The sequence below is a fragment of the Gopherus flavomarginatus genome, chromosome 4 (assembly GCF_025201925.1).
Source record: "Gopherus flavomarginatus isolate rGopFla2 chromosome 4, rGopFla2.mat.asm, whole genome shotgun sequence".
Taxonomy (NCBI): domain Eukaryota; kingdom Metazoa; phylum Chordata; order Testudines; family Testudinidae; genus Gopherus; species Gopherus flavomarginatus.
Genome location: NC_066620.1, coordinates 77810551 through 77833684, shown reverse-complemented (window position 1 = coordinate 77833684; position 23134 = coordinate 77810551). Strand labels below are relative to the sequence as shown.

Sequence of the window (23134 nt, the reverse complement as noted above, 5' to 3'; positions counted from 1 at the left end):
CCCTGGCCTGCTTGCTCCCGATTCCCATCCAGCACACTCGCAGCCCCGCACTGCTCAGGTTTGGCCAAGCTGCCTGTCAGCTTCTGTAGCACTTCTCTCATATAGGACCACAAACTGTAATTAGAGCTAGTTGAAATATAGAGACATTTTCACTAAAAGTTATGGTTATTTCTTCCCTTTTCTGAATGAAATTCAAACTTTTAATTAAACTTTGTCAATTTTGGAATTTGAAGTATGTTAACCAGCTCTAAGTTACAATATTATCTGTTTTAGAAATATTTTTATTAGAATGGAGGGGAAATCAATGTTGAATAGATCAAAGCTTCCACTGATAAAGGTAGAATTTTAGCACCGTATTGATGAAGTACTTACAATATATGCGAGCGAGTTTTTTTTGTTCTCATTGTAATGCTAAGAACAGTTAGTTTTCTCTTGGATCTGCCTGGGCGTCTCTGATATCTACCAGAAAATATCCAAGTCAGCGACTTTGCATTGACTTGCAGTCCACAACAGAACTGCCATGTGTGATCATAAATACAGCACAATGGCCAGTATGTCCCAGAAAAGGGTCACTTAGTTGGGATGGAGCATGGAACTAAAGCTTCCCTGATGTTACTGGACAGCAATTTCCAGATCAGAGTGAGTTGGTTTAGAGAAATATTGTGGGGTGTTTCATACCATCTGTTCTTTGCATTAGAGGTTGTTGAGAAGTCTTAGTATTTGCAGAATATCAATTATTTAGTATAACTTTTGCTAAAGTGGGATATGCCACTTTTCTAGCAGCTATAATTGCATAAAATGATAGATACACTGTTCTAATATATATTAATCTTAGTAATAGACCCTTTTTAATGTCTCAAATGTGTCTAAAGAGACAAGGGGGGGGAGGTAATATCTTTTATTGGAAAAACTGTCTAATAGATTATTAGGAAGTCACCATAGGAGATAGGAGACTTTTCTTCCTTCAAATGTGACCAAATTTACATAGAAGTCAATTAGAAAGGGTAAATCGGTCTTTGAAAGTGAACAAACAAGTACTGTGAACTTGACTGCATTTTATACCCTCTGTCTAAGCTGCTGTTGTGCAGCTACCACTACATCTTGGCTGCTACCTTTATTGAACCCATTTTAAATATCTTTTACAAAGGCCGCATTACTTGGCTGTTAAGCATTTTTGCAGAGGCTCTGTGTATATTGTGCAGCACCATCTCATCTGCTTCTCATTTAGACTGGAAATGCAGTTTCAAAATAATGTGTAATCACCTTTTTAAAAAAACCTGTACAATTAGAAACATTTCTATATTTGTTCAGTTTAAGATGTTGAGTGCAGTCAGAGCTTTGATTTCACAACTGGCAGAGAATCATGATTAAAGCTGATTAGTAAAAGTATACATTTTGCGTTTGTGAAAAAGCTGGGGGATGTTGGCTGAAGTTGGATAAAAGGGACAGTGACTTGACACTAAATTTTCAAAAGTGCTCAGTAGACACAATTGGGGTCACATTTTCACTGGGTGCTGAGAAAAAACTGGCCACTTGCATTTAAGTTTCTAAATGGGAACTGATCTCTTTTGAAAATCTGGCCCTTAACATAAAACAATGATTTTTTTTTTAAAACTGCTTCTCACATTGCTCCTTATAGTCACAGCGAAATAGCAGACATGCAAGTGGTTTGGAGACTATCCATTGGGACCAGCCCAAGGATGTATCATTGGTCTCTGTACTCGTTCCTTCAATATCTTTTTCCTGTTTATTTCCCACTGTTGGATGATGATGAAAAGACAAATTAAGCTGTCTCCAAAATTCACACTGCCGGCAACTATACAGAAAGTCAATGTGGGTTTTACCTGACTCTCTCTTGCTATCCTTTTCTTTATAAAGTACATTGCCATCCCTCACTCAAGAGTCCACCCTATTAAGAGTCACCATTTACAATAGAAGCCTCTGAAACATAAAGGTTCAATAACGGAATGCCCGACACAGGATCAACGGAATGCCCGACCAATGGCAATATCAGATTGAGCTGCAGATCAATCAAAATCTTAATGGAGCGAACACCTTTGAAACGGTGTCCTGGAGCTCACCAGAACTGAGCTCTGGCAGGCTACTGACAGGAGCAGATCCTAGGGCAGGGGTAGGCAACCTACAGCACGTGTGCCAAAGGCAGCATGCAAACTGATTTTCAGTGGCACTCACACTGCCCCTGTCCTGGCCACCGGTCCATGGGGCTCTGCATTTTAATTTAATTTTAAAAGAAGCTTCTTAAACATTTTAAAAACCTTATTTACTTTACATACAACAATAGTTTAGCTATATATTATAGACTTATAGAAAGAGACCTTCTAGAAACATTACAATGTATTACTGGCACACAAAACCTTAACTTAGAGTGAATAAATAAAGACTTGGCACACCACTTCTGAAAGGTTGCCAACCCCTGTCCTAGGGGATAGTACTCCACTGACAACACCCTGCTCTGGACCCAGGGAGGTTTATCCTATCATAGATGCTGTGTTTGCTGAGCATCATTTAATTAGTCCTGACTTGCAGCCCTCCTCACATGAAGGATCGGTATTGAAGCAAGTATTCCCATTGCGAAAAACCCTCAGCTTCAGAACCTATTCCTCTCTTTGGTCCAAAAAAGCCCAAATATGTCGCTGTTCAGAGCCTGCTGCAAGGCTACCCAGGCTTTTGGAGAGGAAGGAGCGTAATAAGGGCTGTTTTTGGTTGGGGAGAGAGCATTGCTTGAGCTTGATTTATTGTAGGTCGGAGGAGCAGCTATTAGCTTTATTTTGTACATTTAATATCTGACAAAGGTGCCTGAACAGGCATAGGGTGGTGGTGTGAGTAAGGATTCCAGACTAGCCTCCAATCCTGCAATCACTGACTACTGTGAGCGGTCTCGCTGATGTCAGCTCCTAATAATAAGCACTGATCCCAGCAGTAAATGATCACAGAATCAGTACCAGAGACTATAAACTGCTCTGAAACTGAAAAATATTTTTGTTTGTGTTTTAAATTGAAAACCAAGTTTCCTCAATTATGAATATGAAAGCAAAGACGGACATTTATGCTGAATCATTTCATAAGTTTCTGCCAAAATGAATTAAATCATTGGGTAAATGAAAGAAAATTTGGGGAATAGTCAGGATCAAGAGTGGCAAAGCTTTTTTGGCAGTATGCAGACGGTGAAATGCTGAGGGGTCATTTCAGAAGTGTAAACAATGAATGATGGAAATGCAGTTTCCAATACGTACACTTGCAAAGCAACTGTTTGGGTCAGACAGTATAATTTTTAACCATGATATAATTGCATCCTAATTTTAATGATATGGTAGTGAATTTTACATTCTCTAATTAGAAGTGATTGCACCTTCCCTGGTAAATTATACAGTCTTCTTGGTAGTATTGTAATAGCAAATACTTATTATAAATGGTATTTTGCAGACCATTGCATATTCATGTATTGGGGGGGCGAGGGAGTTACACATTTGTTGTCTTTAAACCTTAATCTTTGATTCACATATTGTGCTGTCTTGCAAATGGCTTTAACCCTGTGAAATATTCATCAAAATTTCTTTCTTCAGGGTTAAAGAAGCAGAAGAAGTGTGCAGACAGAAAAAGGGGAAATCACTTTATAATATAAAGCCAAGACATGATTCTGGAATAGTAAGAACAGATTGCATTATTATTATACTACTCCTATTAACTTTTTCCTTTTCTTTGTTCTTTTTGCATTTTGTATGTACGTTATCCTGACATATTTAGTTAATATTTATTTTTAAATGTGTCTGAATTTAGCTTTTTTGTGAAAGGTGCCAGATTGACAACCCTGAAGTCCTATATTTATCCACAGAACAGATGCAACTCAGGTAGTGGCAGTGAAAATTTCCCCACAGTGCCCTGCCAATGTGCCTTATCCCCCTGAACCTGGAAGAGACGGACCTTTGTGGTGGGTGAGGAGGTAGCTCAGTCTCCAAACTCATCCAATGATCAGCCCCACTACTCAGGCTTCCAACTGTGATGGGGATTTTGTGATGAGGTCACCTGTCCCCTGGGCCATGGACGACCTATTAGATGCCAGTGACTGTAAGTCACTATGCACCTGGGCTGGGTTAGAGACAGAGATTTAGAAAAAGATACTCTACTTTTACTAATCTCTTGAGCTATATACAGCTCCCTATAAACTGTGGCCTTAATCCTGAAGATACTTACTCATATCTTCAGTTTTAAGTACATGAGCAACTCCTATTAACTTCAGTGCCCATCTACTCAAATTGCTAAAGTCAAGTGCATGCATAAGCATTTTCAGGATATGGGCCTATTTTACAATGGCTGGATTTTTTTTCCCAGTGGAATATTAATCTGGTCCATAATTTTCATAGTGTCTTCCCATGCTTCTTTTTTGGCAATATTTAAAAATGAATGACTATTTCCTTGGTCATGTTTTTTTCCTAAAAACATGATTCAGTTTGTTTTCTATTTAATGATATTTTATGAATCATTGTGACATGTGACATATGTCTTTGAAATGAAACATGTTGTCATTTACCATAATCTCTCTGGCATAATCCAACTCACGGAGAAAAGAATTATTGCTGTTGTTTCTCATTGTAACTGGCCGTGGTTAGTGACACAGGAAATGTAAATGAAGTAATAACTTGGCTAGGAATGGTAAACTAGATCTTAGTTTATCAACTTTATTTGTAATCACATCAAGATGTAGGTTTTAAAAACTTGTTTGGTTGGATTTTTCCACTTTGTAAGAATAAAATCATGCAGATTTATGGTATTATTTAAGAACAGCCATGCATTTAAATAAGTTTATAATTATTTGTATTGCTATTGTGCCTAAAAGCCCCAATTGGGGATCAGAACTCCATTGTGCTAGACACTGTACATACAACAAAAGGATGGACCCTGCCCCCAAAACCACAGGCATGGTTAGCCATCTTGTACTTTAAATCTGTTTAAAACTGAGTTTGTTGCAGGGTTTTTTAAGTAAACTATATATTCGATGTACTTGGTGATCAGCCTACATATTCCTGTGCTTTACATATTTGCATAATACATATGTTTATATATGGTAACTTACCTTCTTACTGTGTTTCTTTTCAGAAAGCAAAGATAAGTATGAAGATTTGAGAGAAGAAATGCAAAAGCCATTGCCACTTGATCAGGAAAACTCAACGTGTCTGTTGGGGGCGGGAAAGGAAACTACATCATTCAGATCATTTGTTTTCTTCTTGGCCTTTCAAATTTGCTTTTTGTTCTCTAGAGTTTCTCACTGATAAATGTGTACTGTTCATTCATGAATGAATGTAATCACTGTAATTGAGTGCCCAGCAATAGACTAGTTATGGACATGAGACAAGTTCCCTATATCCCATGCCTCGTTTTCCACCCAAAAACTGGTATTTTGTAAAGTTCATGGTCTAATACCAGTAGACCAAACCAGCATGCCTAAGAGGCAGCCTCTGCATCAGTTCTGAAGATGCTGAAAATTCTATTAAATTTGAACTTCACAAGAATGCTACTTGATACAGTAAAATATTTCCATTCCTACTGGCAACATCTGTCTAACACACATACTCCATGCCACTGCATTTAGATTAGGGAAAGAAATGTTACTTCTAGTGAATTGTTTGTATCCGTTTCACGTTGACATTTGTAGTTTGTATTTTGAATTGTTAAGTGCTGTTTATACAGTATAATCAATGCTTTCTCAACTTGTTTGGTTGCCCGCCATGACTAAATATTTGTGGAACAAGATGTTTACCTTAACTATCTTTAAAATCAATAAGACAGCATACTTTTTCTTCATCTTTTGCCAGATAGTGAATAGCAGGAGGGGGGAGTTGGAAAACCTGAACCAAAAACATTTAAGTGAAAAGCAGTAAACACAGAAAATCACAGGAGTACTTCAGAGGATAAAAGAGGAACTCGGGCACTATAGCTTGCTAACATGTAAAGCAGCTGATTTGTATACAGAAAAACTTAAGGGATATTACAGTTATATTGCTGATTATTTGAGTCACATAGGATTCTCAGGACTACGATGTTTCTAGCTAGGCTTCTTTCTGAATTATCTTTTCAATTAATTTAAGACTTCCTTTATGAGGGATATAAAAAGATATATCTAGGAATTGGCATTAGAGAAATACAGTAGTCAACTCTACTGACAAAACAAAGGTGATTGACTAATTCATGTCAATTTCACATTTAACATCAGAGTCACAAACTTTTCTCTCTAAGTAGTCCATACCATTGGCTAGGAGGCAATGGAAATCTGTGATTTATGCCTTTCTTTTTAAGCCACATGATTAATTTCTATTTGTGATCTGGAAATTAAGCTAACTATTTATTAGTTTTGATTTGTTGACCTAGTAAGGACCTTCTGCCCCAGATGTAACTACTGAACCCAACATGAATTGGCCTTGTAACCATTCTCTTTCAAAGCACTGTTTTCTTGGAAACAGCAAGGTGTGGCATGAATTGGGTTCACATGCTCACAATCTCTTAGCATTGAAGACACAGGGGTAGCATAAGCTTCTGAATGATTTGAGGTCTAACCTGCTGGGGTGGATTATTCCCTGTCTAGCTTAGTATATCATAAGACATTCCTGGCTGTCCAGAGGCAAATATACTGTACCAGGTGTCATAAGAGCAATGTCTAATATGACCTCAGGAATCCATTGTTAGTCACTTATACTAAGCACTAGAAAATATGTTCTTCACTTGTGTGAAAAATAAGTCTCCTGTAGCTTGATAAAACTATATGAAATTCTGTGTTCATGATAATTTCTGGCAAGAATATGATTACCAAGAATTGATTTCTAAAATCATGTGTTGTTGGGAGTAATGTTACTTCTTGCAAAAGGGAAAAGAGATTATTTGCTGTTATGAGTAACCTATGGAAAGTAACTTTAAAAATAAAGTTTATTTTAATGGCACTGATTCAAACCTATGTTTGTATTTATGTAAACTATAGTCTTTTGCTCTTAACTTTTGCATTTATTTTATTTAAGTGCAAAGATACAGTTGCATGTTTTGGTTTTCTAGCCTTCCTGTTCCCTTCAGTACCTACGGTATGTATATTACCATACTAAATGAAATAATAGGATATCTAACAGAGATCGCTATGTGCAATACTGTATTTAGTGTTTCTACTTCAATTTTTTTTAGAATGTTAATTTATATGAAAATAAAAGGAATGATGAGACCAAAGGTGCTTTTTTTTTTTGCCTTTTTTTTTTGTTGTCGTTGTTCACTGATGATTATGCTGTCTCAGTGAGGGCTCTGGTCATCAGAACTGATGTAATTCACTTGTGGAAAGGGGTTACTCCGTATCCCTTAGCATGCGGGGAGAAGGTGTTGGGCAGTGAATCCACACCTATATGGATCTCTCCTTTACACAGGGCCATGGAGGGACGTCTACAGCTCTATTCTATTTTATATAGGATCTTTTACTACTTTCATGTCATCGTATCTGAGTGCCTTCCAATAGTGCATTAAGCAAGGTGACCATCATCTCTTGGCTGGTTCATTCTCTCACTCTGTGGCTGGGAAGCTGCTCTGTGGCCCAAATAGAGGATTCTTACTAGTCCCCAGTCCTTGCTTGCCCATAGGATTTTTCCCTACAAATAGAGGGAAGTTAATAGTCTGGTAAAATGTGTATTTGGACAAAGACTTTGTGTACATACAGATGCATTGCTGCATATAAAATATGAAGCAGTTAATTATTACATCATCTAGTAATCTAGTGCCACTACCATGTGCATCTCTCGCTATTTCAGGATGCAGTATAAAACCAGTTGCACATGTAACAGGGATAACCCAAGCCACATCTGAGTGATCAGTTTCTAAAAGCAGAGTTCCAAGAGGTGGCAGCAGCTGGTAGCAACACAAAGGACTTTTAGGATTCAGGCAGCATGAATGGTTTTCTAACTTTTTCATATTCTTGGACCAATTCTTCCTTTCAGACCATGCCTCTTAGTCCAGATTCTATACCTACCCTCATTGTAATTGTAGTGCTTGGTGAGTTGGAAAAAGTAAAATCAATCATGGGTGTATTTATTTCACACCTCTCGTAGTTGATATTAGGACAGCATTACGGACACTAGATGTAAATATGGCTTGTAAATGTGGTAGATGCATCTACTTTGTTTAATTCTCCTCTCTGGTTACAAAAGATCATATCTAGCAATCTACCTTCGTTGCCTACCATTTGAACTAATACTATAGTACTCCTGTATCCAGGTCATGAAGTAGCTTTACAGGCCACTTGGAAGTTGGAAATACTCTATAAACTCTATATTTTTAGAACCAAAAGGTCACACTGGTCTTAAACACCTTCCACACTGGCAACCCGTCATACAGTTGCATTCCATGGTGATAAATATGGGATAGTTTAGAGACAGGATCCTTTCAGCCTTCTGAGCCAGGTTTGGTACTGCAATGCAGCATCTCAGAGAGGGGAAATGGACTTGCCTTTAAAATAAAATATAACAGCACAGAATGAAGGGCTGATAAAGATACAAGTATTGCTGAATATCCCAAGTCTTTAATTTGGAGAGGCAAGAAGCCCATTTGTCATACTTTCTTTGATAGGATACAGATGGATTTTTGTGGATGCTGTTGCTGGGTATCTGAGATCCCTGCAATCAAAATTATGTTTGACATATGAACATGGGGTTTTTTTTTGTAGGCATTGACTCTTATGACCAGTTGCCTCACTGCAAATGGGCTGGGCTCCCACAGATCCTTCTGCAGAACCTCACTTGATCCCCTCGCCATGTCCAGTCTACTGCTTGTGCTGCACAGCGCTGCTTATTCCCTGGAACCTGCATAGAGCAGCTCAGTGCCATAACAGGTAACAAGATGATATGCCACTCTAGCATCTTTGTCAGAATGACTCAGCTCTGACGAATCGAGGTGACGTGCATTTCTCTTTTCAGGCTGTATAAATGCTAATTCACTTAGTAACATGTGTGGCTTAATTCTTTTTCAGGTTCAATCTTGTGAATTCCTCCAATGCATTTGTACATTTATATGGCAACCACTTACCCCTTCAAGTTCCATTAGCACATGAAGAGAAAAAAGAATGGAGGTGAACTTAGCACTGCTGAATGCAGGAAGCAATGTGGCCTAGTTATATGTATTTAAATAGAAAATGTTAACATGCATAACTGTTCAGTTTACATTTAGTCTCTGGCAAAGCCTGTAAGCACAAGAGGTCAACAGAGAGCTAGAGATGGGGACAGTACTTTGAGTAAAATAAATTACCCCATCTCACTCTTTTAATAAAGATTGAGGTTCAGATCCTCAAAGGTATTGAGTGCCTTAATTCCCCTATTGAAATCAATGGAAGATAGGCTCCTAAGTACCTTTGAGGAGCTGGGACTCACACACTTCAGTATCAACACTGCATATCAGTGGTCACGGTTGCTTTATAAGGTAATATAGCATTAGGGACCAAATTAACCTGTTCACAGAGAAAGTGCTAAAGACAAAAAGGTTTGTTAGCCCAGGAGGTGTTCATCTATCTCTGTATTTGTCACTCCAATTCCCAGCTCCTAGGAAAGACACTCTGGTTGCTAGGCAATCTGAATGATACGTGTTGCTGACAGCTATACCCAAACCCTAAATTGTACTTCATAGACTTGTGTTATCTTCTACTGTCTCCAGTTCTCCTGAAGTTTCTGCATCTTTCAGGGTAGTCAGGAACCTTTTTCTTTGTCATCTGTCACCACTAGTGGCCACTGTTCGATGTGCATTGCAACACCAAATGCCTAGACATCCTGCCACCCAGTAGAATCAACTTAAGTGCACCATGTATTTTATGAGGAGCGTTAGGTGCCTAAGAAAAGGATTCGCTGAAGCCAGCAAGCTGAGCAGGGAGCTGAAGAAGCTACCCACCAGTGAAATGAAGAGGAAAGGGGAGATGATTAGGCTCCACATCCACAATGTGTCTAAATCTCATTGATGTGGGTCTTGGAGGCTTGACTGACAGGCCAGATGGAGGTTCCTCTCTGCTCAGGATTCTTAACCTCCTGGGGTTTGGGGCCTGAGCCAGGTGAGCCCTTTTTGGTGAAAAACCAGAGAGAGAGAGAGAGAGAGACTTCCACACACACACCACATTATAGCTAATTGCCCAGTAGTTGAAGCACTCACCTGGGATGTGGGACACCTGGAAATCTCTGTTCTGCCTGAATTGGAGCAAAGATTGAGCCCAGGTCTCCAGCAATAGTGTGTTCATGGCACTCTCTCTTTCCTGTGGAAGCTGTTCCACTTTGTGTTAAATAATTAAATATTCACTGGGCCAGACAGAGGTTGACTCCACAGCCTGATGATTAGACCACTCACTGAGGAGACCACTTTCAAGTCCCTACTCCCAATTAGGAAGCATAAGGATTTGAACATGGCTCTTCCATATGCCCCAGGAGTGCTCTAACCCTGAGCTTTTGGGTAATGGGAGAAATGTCTGCCATGGTTGTCTTGGGCGGGGGGGGAGGGTAGGGATGCACTGAGCACACATTAAGCCAATTGCTTCTAACACAAGTGGGCACAACTCTATTGCAGTCAATGGAAGGGTTTGCACCTAGGTGTTAGAGCCCCAAGGGATTTGGCCACCTGCCACTTTAGCTAACTAGCTTCTAAAGACAGAATCTCTAAAACTGCTGCCTAACCCTGGAGGTGCTCTAGACACCCAAGTTTCCATTAGTAAAGGGCCTATGGCACTTAAGTGGCTGCTGCTGGGCCTGTGCACTAATTCCAGAACCCAGCTTATGGCTAAGCCTCAAACAAGGGGTGTCCTTACTAGTAGGGTCCTGTCTGTGTTAAAGGTTATAAAGGCACCACATCTGCTTGCCTTTTTTGCAAGAAAGGGCATAGGAACCTAGCTGTAGAAGAGGGGGCCATGGCTGTAAACCTGAGCCGAAGGCAGTGCCTTCCTCTGGAGCAGAATTCAGTGCCTAGGCCCAGCTATTGAAAGGGGTTTAGGCCTCTAACAAACACTTATTGAAAAGTGCCTAAATACATTTGAGGGGCTCAGCCGTAAGGCCTTTTCCTACTGGATAGCTTAGATAGTGCTTCCCCCTCCCACCCATGGTAGCTTCTTAGGCCCCGTAAGCTTCTTTGGCATGGTGAAATTTTCATGGTGACAGCTCCATGAGGTACTCTATGCAAATACATATTGTTCATAGGGTTGACAGTTATTCAGTTTTTGACTGGAACACGCAGTTGAAAAGGGACCTTGGCAATTCCAGTCAGCATCACTGACCTGCCTGTTAAAAGTCCAGTTGGCGGTGCAGCAGGGCTAAGGCTCCCTGGCTGTGTGCAGCTCCTGGATCCCAGCGTGACCAGGAAAGCTCCATGTGCTACCCATGCCCTGGCTCTGCAGCTACCACTGGCTGCGGTTCCTCACCAAGGGGAGCTGTGAGGACAGTGCTTGTGGGCATGGGCAGAGCCTTCTGGCCCCTGCACCTGTGGGCACTGCACAGGGTCAGGCTAGGCAGGAAGCCTTAGTCCTGCCCAGCTGGAGTCTGCTCCTGCTCCCCCTACCCCAGGTCAGAATGCCCTCCCAGAGCCCCCTCCTGCAGCCCAAGTCCCTGATTCCCCCTGCCAAGTGAGGGAGGTGGGGGAGAGCAAGCCATGGTGGGAGGGGTACTGGAGTGAGGGGAGGGGGAGCAGACATTTGAGGAGGGGCAGGATTGGGGGGGCTTAGAGAAGGGGTAGGGATGTTTGGTTTTGTGTGATTAGAAAGTTGGCAATCCTAATTGCTCATGGTACTACAAGAAGTAAATAAACCCAAGATCTTCAGCTCATGTGCAACCTGGGAGCTCCAGTGTAATGATTGGTGGATTAGGCTCTTTTTGTTTTGTTTTTTTTCCTCCTACAATAATGTGAAAAATACTGTTTTCAGCTTCAGCTGCTCAGTTAACAGCAAAACTGCAGCTGAAATTTCCAGCCTTGGTTAAGCACCAGAATGGCACATTACCCCTCATTACTTAAGCAAATTGCATCATTCTAAATTATTGCTTCCATGCCTGATACACAGATGTGGCTCAATGAGAATTCCAGTGTGGCTCTTATAAGTGGCTGTAAAAGGCTTGTGTTGTTTTGTGTTGCAAATTGAAACCTTCAGGTTGTATGGTACTTCAATGACTATGTGTCTAGCGATTTAACAGTACTTAGTGCTTACATAGCACTTTCATCCTATATATCAGAGCACTTCAGAAAACTAATTATTAACAACCCTACTTTTACAGATGAAGAAACTGAGACAAAGCTTTATTTTTGTAAAGAAAGCTCTGTGGTACTTATTTGGTTGCAATTACTGTAGTATCTGAGCCCTTTACCCCACTCCATCTATCACACCCAAGGAACCCAATCCAGTAGGCCAAGGGGCTAAAAGGTATCCCTTTGGCCATGGCTAAACTGGTGCTTTACAGCGCTGCAACTTTCACGCTCAGGGGTGTGAAAAAAACACACCCCCCCCCCGAGCGCTGCAAGCTACACCCGTAGAAGATGTGGAGTACGTGCAGCGCTGGGAGAGCTCTCTCCCAGCGCTGGCGCTGCGACCACACTCGCACTTCAAAGCACTGCTGCGGCAGCGCTTTGAAGTGCAAGTGTAGCCATACCCATAGTAACCTTTACTTTGTGGTTAGAGTGCTCACACAGGAGTGACCAAGGGTCAAACATTGACTGTGCCTGATACAGAGCAGGGACTTGAACCCAGGCCTGTGACTCCCTGCCACGAATGCCCTAACCCCAGGCTATGATTTTTCCCTCAGTTTGTTCAGATGAAGCAGTTCTACCTTATAAGACCAACCTGAATAATCATTGGCCCAGAAGGCAGGTGAGGAAAATGATGCTGTAGCCTGGTGGTTAGGGCACTTACCACCTTTCTCAGCATTACCTAGTGATTATTTAGGTGTGGCAGAGGCAAGTTCTGCTAACAGGGATTCTTCTTGCACTCAAGTAGCAATGACTCAGATCCACCTGCTTCAGAAGGGATGAGTCTTAAAAGTTTATTAAATGAAATAAGCTACCCCCTCAACTCTTACAGCTACATTAGAACAAGGTGCTCCATGACACAGCTTGAAAGCAAAATGTATTTGGCTCACAGAATCTTACTTTGAAAGTTTCACTTTATAAGAGTTAGTCTGCACTAGAGACGTGTTAAACAAACTCTGGGAGAAGCACTTGCATGGCCCAATAGCCAATCTGTTCAAGTCAATATGCTTCATCCATTATGGACAAACTCATCTTTTCCTTAAATTGTGAGTTCTACAAAATCATCTTTAAACCTAAGAATTTAGACTATATCTTTACTATAGTATGGTTAAAAACCCCATAAAGGGAATTTTTCTGTTAGATTACTTTAGAACCCGATTGGTTTCATTCCAACTGCCTGTTTAAGACATTTTGCCGAAGGCTGTTAAACTTGGAAGAATTTACTTTGTTGAGGACAAATGACCAAACAGTGGGAGAGCCACACGCTCCTGCCACCTGCTATGCCACTATCTTCTCTCCAGCCCAACCCAATTACTAGAAATGGTGGCCACTCTTTTCCTTGCAATATCAGTTCAAGTGCATAAAGCACTCCTTTACTCTCTTAGATAGGTCATCTGCAGTGTGGGTAGCACCATGTAGATTGAGGCATGACACAGGGTAGCTTGTGTGGGCAGGCAGGCCTGCCATTGGTGGAGCCTTGGCTCTACCCTCACCAAGTCTCCATGGTGGTCTAGTGGTTAGGATTTGGTGCTTTCACCACCATAGCCCAGCTTCAACACCTGTTCAGGGAATTACACTCCAACAAAAATGGGGGGGGGGGAAAAAGCTCGGTGGTTTGAACACTGGCCTACTAAACCCAGCATTGTGAGTTCAATCCTTGAGGAGGCTTTTGGGGGATTGGTCCTGCTTTGAGCAGAGGGGTTGACTAAATAATCTCCTGAGGTTCCTTCCAACCCTGATATTCTATGATTGTAAGTCTTAGGCCAGCATGGCTGAACAAGCATTTGTGAGTGGGATGTGATCTACCTCAAATATAGAGCTGGTGAAGGTTATTGCCCCTTATCACCTTCACACAAGGTGGTAACCTAAGAGCAGGTTGTATCAATCCCTGTCCTACATGCTCCCAAGGTAGCACAACTACATAGTCCATTGGCTGAGTCTTGTGGCAAATCTGAAACTGAGCCCTGACAGAGCCATGAGTTAAAGTAGTGGTAAAATATTGAAGTTAGAAGCAAAGCCCACACACCTGGATTCCATATAATCCTAGAGTATCTTTATTTGTTCTATAATTTAATAATACACCTATAAAATAATTATATTTCTTCATTTTTTGTTTTCATTTATAAAACAAAGAATTAAATACAGTTTGAACCCTTACAAGCTCTACTCAGTTTTTACATACAAACAGCCCCAAGGAGGAGCTTCATGCTGCAGCATATTCATATTGCAAATTGGTGAGAAACCCTGCTTGGGTGTAGCTTAATGATAAGCATTCTTGCCTATTTTTTCCTTAAATAATTGTAGAGTTAATATAATTAAGAAGGGCCCAGGGCATTTCTATCTAGTCTTAGCTACAAGGGTCTGACTTTACAATCTCTTCCTTCAAGGACACATTCATAATCCTAGAACCCTAATGGGCTGAAGGCATTTCAAACTCCCTCTGTACTATCAAAAAACTCCCAATAACCTGGATTTAGGAGTGCCCATTCATATGGCTGACCGCAGAGCAGTAACAGCCTCTAAAGCAAGCCCTGGACTAGGAGTCTCCCTTGGCAGCTCTGCCATTGTGTAACAACAAGGCAGAAAATACACACAATGTAGCTGTAACAGGGTAAAATACCTACCTGATCCCATCCTCCCCGTGCCAATCCCCATAAACCGATTGGTGAGCTCTAGCAGAGATCAGTACCAAAAGCCTCTTAAAGCAGCCTGCCTCGCATAATAGTGAACTGTGCCACTGAACTCATAGATGGCAACAGTCTGTAACACTTTTAACCCTTGGGATTGGTCATTCCTGAAGATGTTGCTAGAGAAGTGCTCCACAGGCTAGTTTCATTAGCCCAGAAGTATTGCAGGTGCTAAGCTATAAGACATGCAATAATGTCACACATTAGTCTCTGGTATTGGTTGGTGTGCTCTTTGATTAACTTACTGTGTTTAAAGAGAAGACATTACAGCCACTGGTCTTAGAAATCTGAACTGGAACATACTGAATATACAAACATGCTAAACTTTGGTGAGTGAGTAACTTAGTATGACTTTAAATGAATTAAAATATCCATTGACACTGATTCATTATACCCCTATATCAAAAGTGTAATGGGGCAACACTGCTGCAGTAGTTACAACAGCTTATTCCCTCCCAATTTGTAAAGGAGGGGACAGAACCCTTCCTCATTTCTGTAGCTGTGACCACATTCTACAAGCATTTGCTAGCGTGCTCTTCTTTCAACATGACAAAGGTCACTTGATTCCCATTCACTGTGTAGACGCTCCTGACATATGAAGAAACTGATATGTAAGGCAGCATCTGTATTCAAAGCAACAATGACTGCAATCTGTCCTTTGCGCTACAATGCTTTAATAACTTAAGTGGAATATTGCTCCCACAAGTGTTTAATACCCTCCCCCCCACCCCACACAGGTATAAATACACAGCAATAACTGGATGGGTTTGGGAACATACTAAGGCAGAATTTACTGAAAGCCCATTCAAAACCTGTCAGTTTCAAGTCAGGTGACTGACCTAGCAATCAAGTCTATTTACTCAAGACACTTTAATCTAATCTTTGGAATATTCTGCCAGAAGAAAAATATACATGACTAGGTCTAATAATATTTTAAACAACTTTACTATAGCTAGGTTACAAAATAAACATTGCTGTAGAGACTGTGTTTGATATAGACAAATTGCAGCAGCACAAGAATCCATCTTCAGTCTGCTGATGGAAAAGCGGTAGCTGCTGAGAGTGTTGTGGCCGACCAACGTTCCCTCTCCCCATGCTCCTCTCCATCTCAGACAAGGAGCGCAGAGCCATTTTGTCATCCTACAGTTAGAGATCTCTCATCATGCTCACAGCCTCTCATTTTCTTTTAGTACTCTACTGTATCCCATAGCTGCACCTCACAGCCACAGCTGGCAGCACCAAGCGCTTAAATATGAAGGTGAAAAGCTCCAGACTGAACACTGAGTGAGATGCAAAGGTAGCGAGACACATTTTCTTCCCACAGAAAGGACTGGAGTGTAGGGCAGAGGGTTTTTCCCACATAGTGGAAATGTTAATGCTGGATTCAGCCATCGGTCACCTAGATGATCAATCCCAAATTCAGAGGGGCCTGCTCCACCCTTAAAATTCAATTTTAAGAGAATTATATTGGAAATATGCTGAGGTTTTATGACAAGGTGCCTAACATAGCCCAGGACAAATTTTAGTTCCAGTAGGCAAATGACAAGTGAGCCTTCCATGCTAGAAAGATGCATCCTGAAGAAAAAAAACCAGACAATGAGTCTGCTCAGGGAAGATGAGAGACAGCAGCAAATCTGATGAGGTGATGCCAAGCAGTAGCCAGATACTTGCTTTCACTGTTTGTCTGAGTTGCTGAGATTCACAGACATACACCTGCACTGCTTGACTTTCTGGATTTTCTTGAGTCGGAAAGGTGGATCCAGCTCAGGGCACTCCAGCTCCACAGTGAAGGAGGTGACTTTCTGAGGCTTGCAGAAAGCACAGGACTGGAAGGATTCCTCATCCTTTTTCACATGCCGGGGGATGTAGAAGGAGTTGCACTGGCCATAGCAGAAACGGTTGATGATGGTGCGGCTTATGCAGCCCTCCTCGCTGACAGTCTGCCGCAGGGGTTGGGTTTTGCACCAGTCACTTTTAAGGTACTTCCTCTCAGTGACCACTAGGGCCTCCTGGCTGGAAGCCAGTACTTCTTTGTTCAGATGCTGCCTCCTCTCTGAGTTGTTGCTTGTGCTGTCTTTATAGGGAGATGGAATTGCTCCTGCAGGACGGTTTTTCCTGGTATCTGTTACTTTAACTAAGGTCGCCACCAGAAAAACAGATAAGGCAAGTTTCCAGAGCATCCTGCAAGAATAATACAAGTGAAGGTTAGAAGACATAACACTTCAGCACAGTTTGCCTTTATTTTATCTGCATAGATATTTGCCCATCCCAGCAACAGGTAGACAGTGTTCACTAAGAGTTATAGATATGACTATTGTACTCTTCACCTTAGGAGAAAAGAAATGTTTTCAGCTTGCCATAACTTAAGTCTGTTTCTTCTTCCCCCTTGAAGACATCCCTGCCATCATGTCTAAAACAAATCAAGTGTTATACACAGGATATGTCAATGAACAAATGAAGGGACCAGTAGATTATCTAGTCTGACCTCCTGCTTAACACAGGCCACAGAATTTTATCCACTTACTCCTGTATTGAGCTCAATATACAGATTTCTTTCCATTGTATTCAAGTCTACACATTCTATTAATAGAGCTGGGATATTATGACTTTTGAAATCTGTTTAGTTCCCTAGGAGGATGACTAGGGCTCATTGGTCACCAAGTATGCCAGGAGGATGGGTTTCTGGCCACTGGGAGACAGGGCCCAACCTACAGTAAGAATTCATTACTTCTTCCAAACCTTCTAGCTACCATTTTCTCACTGATAAATTGATAATTTGACCACCTTATTGGTCAACTGTGCAAACCAGTCAGTTAACAGAAGCTAGATGTGAACTAACTTCTTCCCACCAGGAACAACTGAGAGACCAGTTGGCTAAGTTTCAGATGTCAGATGAAGTCTGCCAGTCTCCTGAAATCCCATTTGTGCAACCCTGATCGGAGGGGAAAGGAAGAAAGGATGATCTACTGTGAATTCACATTTTACTATTTCAAGCTTTGGGGTTCCAATTCTAGTCTAGTTCCAAATCATAATACAGTCAAGTATCAAGAGGTGTCTACCAGAATAGTCACTTTCACATTTTTTCTCAAGTTTCTGGGGTTTTATGTATTTCACTGTAAGAGTGAACCTATATATTCCCGAGTGGCTCCAAGCAGCCACAAAATTGAAAGGCAGCAAATGCAAGAATATTACAAGGAAATTATATGAGTACAATACACTGTTAATCTAGTAGACTCATTGCTACAAGGTCTTTTAGGTAAATAATTTAGTACAATTAAGAGACGCATACATATGGATGAGACTTTTTTTTAGAAAAGATGTAAAACACTCACTTTACAAAGAATAAGCCAATCACTAACTAAGACATTAAGAAATTTGCCCAGTGGGCAGATTATTCCCTAATTGTCCATTACCGTTTCCTGCAGCTGGAACAGGCCCCTGTTAGAGGCAGACCACTAGATTTCATGAACCAGTCATTTGATCCAGTCTGGCAAGTCTTCTGTTCCTGAAGGTCACCACTCTCTGTAGGAGGAAGTTAAGCCACTTGTACTGAATTCACTTTGATAAGTTAGGCCTAAACCTTCACAACACTCAAAACTATTTCTGCCTCCCAGAGGAAACAGGAACAAGAAAATGTATGGCAATAGAGACACTGGAATAAACTAATATTGTGATAAGTGACAGTTTCCTCTGATTTAGTACTTAAGCAAACAGGCTTGCAAAGGTTCTAAGTGTCCATTGATATCTACGGTGCTTTAAATAAATGGCCTTTTTTCAAAATGCTTAACTTTCAGCACATTAATACTTAGATGGAGACTGGATAAAACTCTTGATGAATCTGCACAGAATCTTTCCATCAAGACCACTGGATGTCAATTCTGGTATCCAAGCCAAAACCTAATCAGATAGCTACAGTCCAACATTTAGTTTCAGCTTGATATAGGTGTCCCACACTTCCTCAAACTGCTCTCGCATTATCGTGCACTTGTGGCTGCACTCCAGTAATGGGTGAAATAATCGATCCCGACGTTGTTTATGAACATGCGTTCTCTATCTGGCTCAAGACACAGATACAAAGCCCCCCAAACAATTACAAATTCACATCTTACAGAAAGAAAGAAAAACAGACCCACTCCACTTACCCTCCCATCCTCACCAAAAAAATAATAGCCACAGCATTACTACATCTTGAGTGGGGAGATCCAATTCGACATGAATTACAAACTGTACAGATCAGTGAGCTTCCACGATAAACTAGATCATTGTTAGTATCAAATACTGGGATTCAAAACCCCTTCTAAAAAAAGAAGAAGTGCCATCAAGATCTCAGTGCAACTGTTCAGAGATTTTAAATGCCTGATTAAACTTCCTCCAGAAAGGGGTGGTGTAGAAGCCCCATAATGCTGCAGGTCTCTTCCAGCCCTACCAGTTCTGAGGTCTATGAAAAAAGGCATGAAATTATAGTAGCTTAACAATTACTGAAACAGCTTCTACCTAGAGAATGAGGGCCATTTGATCAAATAATAAACATGGATTTTACTGGATAAATCCTGGCTTATCACTAATAAAGCATTATTACTCAAAGCCACTGTTGTAAGGTTATCAGAAACTGAACTCTGCAGTACATGTAACCAAGTATTTTAGTAGTCAGATATGCACACACCAACTATTTCTATCATTTGATCCCTATCAAATCTGGATTTTTAAGATGTTCACAAAGAGTGTATTACTCTGTCCTAAACTGGTAGGTCAAAGTGTTGTGCATCCTTTTAGATCATCACATTGGTACCTCCTCAGAACCGTGCTAACCTGCAAATTGCCCCCTCTTAAACCCAGGCACTGTTAGCAACACAAACTGTATTCAAGAAAACAAAGGTACATACAACCTGGTGACAGAAACATTCCATGGACTGTATGTTCCAGGTAGCCACCATAACACACACACACACACACCACCTCAATGAAAGCACAGAAGCATTTTGGAGAATTCTTAAGTGAGCCTACTCCAAAAGGTGCAAAAGTAACATAATGAATGTTAAGTTGATTTTGTTTCTAAATAGGCTGGGTCCACTGAATATAGACTGCTGGCAATAATGGGCCAGAGCCTCAGCCCCAGTTCTATTCTACCCAAGATTCACAAATGGGATTTAATCTGGCCAGGTGAGAATTCCTCCAGCAAAGGGGAAAAATCTCAATTAGCATAAAGGCAGTGGAGCCCATCTTCAGACTGTCCTTACCTGCAGCATAGAAGTAAAGCAGAGGTAAGCTTCCCTATGACAATTCCTAGAGGGCATAAAGCTGCTTAAGGCTCATAGCCAGCTGTTATAAGTGAAAGCACAAGCCCCTACAATGTTGTAACTTAAATAAGAGCTTGAGCTCGGGCACCTTGACAAACAAGAGGCTGTAACTTGTTCCCTGCCCAACCCATTGCCAAGTGTGTCGTGGTACAGAAAAGAATTGGGCCCAATGTCTTTGGCTCAGCTGCATTTCTATTGCACGTGTTGAATTTGAAACTGTGAGATAGTGGACAATAGATCAACTTTGGGTTCTTATAAATACCCTAAACAATCATGAAAAAGTATGTAAATCATGAGAGGTTTTTTTAAAAAATGTTTATAGCTACAGTGATCTACAGAGTCATAACATTCCCATGGAAAATAAGCCCTGCCTTCTAACAAGAGATCAGGCCTTAATCACATGCACTACAAAAAGTGAGCTTTGGAAAGACACAAAGTTTTGGCCACTAGTGATTTGTCCTTAAAATAAAAGCCTCCTGACTTTAAACACGTAAATACAGCTTGTAAAGTCAGGATCCTCCTTTGCTATTCATTAACAGCTGCAAAATGCCATGACAAGGAGCAACTACTGCACGAATAATGCAAACTTGGAAATCACTGAGGGTATGATGTGTGGGCAGAGACCCCACCCTTCTGCCAACAGAAGTCACACTTATCGTTTAGAGGTTAAATATCAGTTAGAAAAATATCACCACAATGAGTTCTCCCCCAAGGTTGGCTGCTACGATCAGTGCCCACAAAAAGTTCTTAAGTGAGGACTCTTGTGGCACATCTCCTAAAATCTAGCTCCCTTTGGTAGAAGGCTAGTCCCACCTCTTGAATCTGTGGTGAGGAGGAGGAGGAGGAGAGGAGTTTAATAAGCCATGTCTCCTCCAGTGAGTTAGCAGGATCGAAGGGCTTGTCTACACATGCAGCACTGCAGTGTGTCTGATGAAGATGCTGTAAGCTGACAGGAGAGAGAGCTCTCCCATTGACATAACAAAACCACCTCTGTGAGAGGCGGTAACTATATCAGCGGGAGCAGCTCTCACACCGACATAGCGCTGTCCACACCGACGCTTAGGTCAGTGTAACTTATGTCGCTCAGGGGTGTGGTTTTTTCACATCCTGAAATTTATACTGACAAAAGTAGCAGCGACCTGCAGGATTCCAACACTTTCTAACAGGGTGGGACAACATAGACCACCCCCATTCTATTCATAGAGGGCGACAGCAGCAGCTTGACAGGAAAACAAGCATTTAAGCTTGAATATATTTGTAAGACATGAACAATGCTATTAACAGACAGACACTCAGATTCAGTGAAATTCTAGCCATTGAAGTCAATAAGGGTTTTACTCACTGAGGCCAGGGGGTCACCCATGTATGCTCATCTGTCTCTGTAGGCTTCCTAGTCCCATGGCACTGGACCTTCAGGAACCTTGTAAAGGTTAGTTGATAATTAAGGTTAAGTTATTTGTAACTTATTGAAGTATTCAACTGAGTTCTGTAGTGAGTCAAGTACAATACATGCAGCCGTCTAAGAGCTTCCAGCTTACATATTATACTTAGAGCTGGTCAGAAATTTTCCAGTGGAATGTTTTCCTGGCAGAATATACTGATTTGGCAATAGCAAGATGGGAACATATTGATTTCAAACTTTCATTGGACAGATGTCTAGTTTCCTCTCAGCTCCCGCTACTTGCTCCTCAGCAGCTCACCTGGTACGACCCAGCTCCCCAGGCAATGGTTTTACCACCTTGCCAGCTCCTCATTTCCTGGAAGGTGAGTGGGCAGGCTGCCTGGCCCTGTCTCCTAGCTGAAGAGGTATGTAGCTCTTCCACAAACACCTCAGAGATATTTTTTCCTGAAACCACTGTTGAATGAAGAAAAAAAAAAATCAAATTCTTCAGTGTATTTTGTGGACTAGAAAGTCCTGTTCCAGCTCAGCTTTAATTATGTTCTGTAATCTTAAGAAGCCACGATTAAATTGTGATGATGCAGCTAAGAGGACAAATTCAATTCTTGGATATATAGAAATGGTAATAACAAATAGCAGCAGAGAGGTGTAATTACCTGTGGGGAGGGGGCATTAATGAGATCCATAATGGAATACAGTGGCCAGTTCTGGTGTCTACACTTCAAAAAGGCTGTTGAAAAACTGGAAAAGGGTTCACCAAAGAGGCACAAGAATGATTCAAGGTCTGGAAAACCTTTTCAGAGTAAAACACTTTAAAAAAAAAAAAAAAGAAAAGAAAAAAAGAGACCTATTTGTTTAGCTTATCCAAGAGGAGATATGATAAATATCTATTCTATAAATATGTACCTGAACCCTGTCCAATTTACCAACATTTTACTTGAATGGTGGATATCAGAACTGGACATATATTCCAGCATCAGTCACACAAACAACAAACAGAGGTTAAAAAAAAAACAAAACCTCTATTCCTGCTTGAGATTCTCCTGTTTACACATCCCAAAATTACATTAGATCTTTTGGCCACAGAATCACACAGAGAACTCATGTTCAACTAATTATCTACCACAATCCCGAAATCTTTTTTAGTCACTGTGTCCCAGTATAGATTCCCCCATTCTGTAAGTATAGCCTACATTCTTTGTTCCTAGTTTTATACATTTAGCAATATTAAAATGCACATTCTTTGCTTGTGCCCAGGTTACCAAGCAATCCAGATCACTCTGAATCAGTGACCTGTCCTTTTCATTATCCACCATCCCCTAATTTGTGTGTAATTTGCAAGCTTTTTCAGTGACAATGTTACATTTTCTTGCAAATCACTGATAAAAATGTTAAATAGCATATGGACAAGAACCAATCCCTGCAGGACCTCCACTGGAAACACATCCACTTGATGATTCCATGTTTACAATTACAATTTGAGACCTATCAGTTTTTAAATCCTTTTAATGTGTACC

At 41.0% G+C, this 23134-nt stretch overlaps 2 protein-coding genes across 5 annotated transcripts in view; one reads left to right on the top strand and one right to left on the bottom strand.

The window, feature by feature from the left end:
- FMN2 (formin 2) overlaps positions 1-7207 on the top strand; it is a 234538-nt gene extending 227331 nt beyond the window's left edge. For both annotated transcript variants that reach the window (XM_050950369.1, XM_050950370.1), the window contains 2 exons: positions 3585-3666; positions 5116-7207. In XM_050950369.1, the coding sequence (XP_050806326.1) occupies positions 3585-3666; positions 5116-5142 (109 nt within the window). In that variant the 3' untranslated portion in view covers positions 5143-7207. The remainder of the gene's footprint in view (positions 1-3584; positions 3667-5115) is intronic.
- Positions 7208-14288: 7081 nt separating this feature from the next.
- The window catches only part of GREM2 (gremlin 2, DAN family BMP antagonist), a 48906-nt gene continuing 40060 nt past the window's right edge, over positions 14289-23134 (bottom strand). For all 3 annotated transcript variants that reach the window (XM_050950467.1, XM_050950466.1, XM_050950465.1), the window contains exon 2: positions 14289-17102. In XM_050950467.1, the coding sequence (XP_050806424.1) occupies positions 16595-17101 (507 nt within the window). In that variant the 5' untranslated portion in view covers position 17102 and the 3' untranslated portion in view covers positions 14289-16594. The remainder of the gene's footprint in view (positions 17103-23134) is intronic.